Source organism: Primulina huaijiensis, unplaced genomic scaffold (assembly GCF_012295235.1).
Source record: "Primulina huaijiensis isolate GDHJ02 unplaced genomic scaffold, ASM1229523v2 scaffold38059, whole genome shotgun sequence".
In the NCBI taxonomy this organism is placed as follows: domain Eukaryota; kingdom Viridiplantae; phylum Streptophyta; class Magnoliopsida; order Lamiales; family Gesneriaceae; genus Primulina; species Primulina huaijiensis.
In genome coordinates, this window is record NW_027358901.1 from 6,814 (window position 1) to 10,814 (window position 4,001).

Genomic DNA, 4,001 nt, shown 5'->3' on the forward strand with positions numbered 1-4,001 from the left:
ATCATCAGATAAGATCGGAAGATATCTATCTAAGACTAAGGTTATGTTTGGTGTGAGTGATAAGTGTAGGATTGATTGTTAAACTTATGTTTGTCTCATTTTTTAAAAGCCCAATTAATAAAGAAGTCCATGATTAAAAAAACTTATTTGCTTGAAAAGAAATCCCATAGTTTTGAAAAGATTGACAATCCAATGCTTAAAATATCACATTAATTACTATTTTACCCACAGAAGAATCGACAGATCTACGAATCTGCTCTCGCGATTAGAAGGTCCGGAGGGATGACTCTCCATTCTCAGCCGTAATCCATTGTTGTTGAAGGTAAATCATATAATTGATAGCTAGAATTTTGCAAGAAACACTGCTCTTCGTAAATCTATTCATCGTAACTTCGTAATAATCGGTGGGGTTAGTAATAATTGATAGCTAGAATTTTGCAAGTGTGTGCTTGAGTTGTGATTGATCGAGTTGTGTTGTGTTCCAATGTTTTCCTCCCTTTTGTTCCATCATCTCCCGCTTTTCCTTTGGTTTTCACGTTGCTGTACATGGGTTAGTGGGCAGTTTTCAGAAAGTAGCCGCCTAAATTCTTTTGCTCTAATAGCCCAGCTTTCAATTTTTGTTCCTCCTAGCTTTCAACAACACACAAACAAACGCACACCGTAGAACACATATCATTGACTAATACAAATACAAAGATGTATCAGTTAACATCATTGATTCGTTTTTCAATGTTCCGCGATATTCATGTTGTAACATTATATATAAAAGCAGAGACGGAGCCATAGGAGGGCAGTGGATGCGGTAGCCCTCGATTTTTTATTTTTATAGAGTAAAATGTTAGATGTAATATATTCGTTGCTGCATTACCATTGCCAAAATCGACTTGTCACGAGAAGCATAGAACTCAAATTAACTTGAAAGGCTGTAATTTGTGACTTTATTCATAATAAATAAGTAAAACATAATTTTTGAATGCCTTGTTATGTTCTTGGTTTTCCTTTCTCGGTGTTAAAACTGATCATGTTTCTCTCAATGGTTGTTTCCTTGTTTCTCTACGTGTGTTGTCAACCATTCCTCACGTGACTGTGATGTGATGTTCTCCTTCATAATAAAACTTGTGAGTTTCAAGTATTTGATTGTCTGTTTTGTGCCCTCCCGCTACATTGATTGTGAAAATGGCATTAGCACAGAACATTAAACTAACATTTCCAAATTTTTTGAAGCATTAATATAAAAATTGTTGAGAAAAAAAATATATAACTAATCAAACAGGTAGGATTACGGGGTTTTATTAGTTTGATTCCCAAATTAACCAACTTTTGGAGTTCTAGACAGCAGCCGAGGCAAATAATTTGTTTGGGAGATTAATGATTGCTGCAGTAAATAATGTTCCCACTACGAGAAAAAAAAAAGACTAGAAAGGCAGCTAATGAGAGGGAAAAAAAATGATTCATAAGGTCACTGTGCTACAAGAATCTTGAAAGCAAGATGAGGGTGGTGGTAGAAATGTCTTCTAGCAAAGGTCCATTATCTCTAGCAGCATTTCATCCCATCCATCCAACCCAGAGAAAATAAATCCAAGAAAGATCATTCTTTTTATACTTTATATTATTACTCGAATGCAAGAATAAACTAGTACATAGATATTTTCCAAGCTCTGTTCAAAAATCTGTTCTTTTTATTGCAAAATACAGAGGCATGTGAATATATGATTACTCTTTGATTCCATGAAATCATTCATCTCTGTTTATTGTGTTGGTAAAAATCCGATGATTTATTTGATCATAATTTTCTTAGAATCTCAGAAATATGGACAATAAACGTCGACAAATTCTACTTTTAGTGTTGCTGCACCAAATAATGTTTCGATCTTTTGTGATGTTATGTCTTTTAACATTACAATACAAGAAGTTAGTTGTCAAACGACGACGTTTGGAGAGTAGAGCACCAGCCTCATACAATATAACACGAAGAATTAATGCGCAAATGAGCCACTTGTATCGAATTATTGAAATAGGAGATGTTCAATGTGTGGTCAATTTGAGGATGAATCGAAATGCGTTTGCACACTTGTGTTATTTGCTAACTACTGTTGGAGGACTGGTAGAATCTAGATATGTCCGGATTCAGGAGAAAGTTGCAATGTTTTTGTCTATCTTGGCCCATCATAAGAAAAACCGAATTACTGGTCACGATTTCATGCGTAGTGGCCACACAATCAGCATTCATTTCCATGAAGTTTTGCGATCAATTCTTAAGTTACATCCGATACTACTTGCTAAGCCTATTCCCGTCGACGACAATTGCACTAATGAAACTTGGAAATGGTTTAAGGTAATGTACAAATACTTGTTAATATTCGTTAACACTTGTTCCGTTTTTTATTTTGCACATACCATTATTCAATGACATGTAACATTATTGTGTATGATAAATTTTGCAGGGTTGTCTTGGTGCATTGGACGGTACATATGTTAGCGTACATGTTCCTACCTCGGAGAAACCAAAATACAGAACTAGAAAAGGTACTATTTCGGTAAATGTATTGGGGGTTTGCAACCGTGATATGAACTTCATTTATGCACTTACTGGGTGGGAGGGATCGGCGGCAGATGCTAGAGTCATCCGTGATGCAGTGAATCGTGATGGTGGTCTAAAAATTCAGAGAGGTCATATGAACATTAACATATTTATGTTGTTTCAATATATTATAAAATCAATTTATGTTGCTTACTTACCATGTAATCATAACAACAGGGTGTTATTACTTGTGTGACAATGGATATGCAAATTTGGATGGATTTTTGACTCCTTACAGAAGAGTACGATATCATAGGGATGCTTGGGGAAATCGTTCAACTGGCCCACAAAATTACAAAGAGCTTTTCAATTGGAGACATGCTCAAGCTCGTAATGTGATTGAAAGAGCATTTGGTTTACTAAAAAAGAGATGGGCAATCCTTCGAAGTCCCTCGTTTTACCCTTTGGAAGTGCAGAATAAGATCATATTGGCTTGCATTTTGTTACACAACTTCATCCGATCTCAAATGCCTAACGATCCTATTGAGGAAGTTGAAGAGGAGACAGATAGCCCGATCCATGAAAATGAAGATGATTTCATTGAAAATTTTGAGTCATCTGAAATGTGGGATATATGGAGAGAGAACTTAGCAATGTCCATGTATCACAACTAGTAGACATTATCACAGTAGTTGTGATTAAGTTTTAAACACAGTTTCATTTCCGAAACATGTATTAACCACTTACATTGGTATTTACGTTCAATTCGATTTAGATACACTAGTGCATATTATGTTGCAATGAATGTTATATATCCAAGTTGTGTTATTATATTGTGTTAGTTGTATTTATCATATAATATTGCATATTGTTCACTAATTAAATTAGCATAATTTATTTAGTGTTTTTCAGAAATATAATCTATGGAGTCTAGGGCAAGCTCCGCAAATTCTGGTGACAAAGGCAAGAAAATAGAGAAGACTCGACGTACTTGGAGTACACGTGAGGAAGAAGTTCTTATTCAAGCATTGAAAGACGCTATCAACTGTGGATGGAAAAGTGAGAATGGATTTAAATGTGGGTACTTAACATTTTTAGAAGATGCGATGAAGAAAATGTTCCCAGATACTGACTTACGTGGCAATCCACATATTAATTCAAAAATCCATGTGTGGAAGAAAACACATGGTTCTTTGGTGACAATCTTAAGCAAAAGTGGGATCGGTTGGAATGAGACAGACAAAATGGTTGAAGCTACAAACGAGGCATGGGAATCAATGATTAAGGTATTATTTTACATGGTTGTTTGTTTGGTTAATAGCGGGAATAATTTGTAACCTCCCAGATGACTGCTGATGGAGGTCACTAAATGAACCATTTTGGAAACTCCCAAAGGTCTCTAGGTTCGGCTGAGGAGGGGCAGAGGGTGGTGGAGGAGGAGATGTGTATGCATGGTACTGGTAAGGATAAAAGAACTATG

General features: G+C 35.7%; 1 protein-coding gene across 6 annotated transcripts; it reads left to right on the forward strand.

Annotated features, from left to right (window-relative positions):
• Positions 1 to 227: 227 nt before the first annotated feature.
• LOC140968843 (uncharacterized) lies at positions 228 to 3,279 on the forward strand. Of its 6 annotated transcripts, none has more exons than XM_073429966.1 (4): positions 228 to 322; positions 1,799 to 2,335; positions 2,445 to 2,670; positions 2,759 to 3,279. In XM_073429966.1, the coding sequence occupies exons 2-4, from the start codon at positions 1,811 to 1,813 to the stop codon at positions 3,193 to 3,195; spliced, it is 1,188 nt and encodes a 395-aa protein (XP_073286067.1). In that variant the 5' UTR covers positions 228 to 322; positions 1,799 to 1,810; the 3' UTR covers positions 3,196 to 3,279. The 6 variants fall into 6 exon arrangements, with proteins under 6 accessions (XP_073286067.1, XP_073286070.1, XP_073286073.1 ...); XM_073429969.1 differs by having other exon boundaries at positions 2,445 to 2,526; XM_073429972.1 differs by having other exon boundaries at positions 2,820 to 3,035.
• The last annotated feature ends 722 nt before the right edge of the window (positions 3,280 to 4,001 follow it).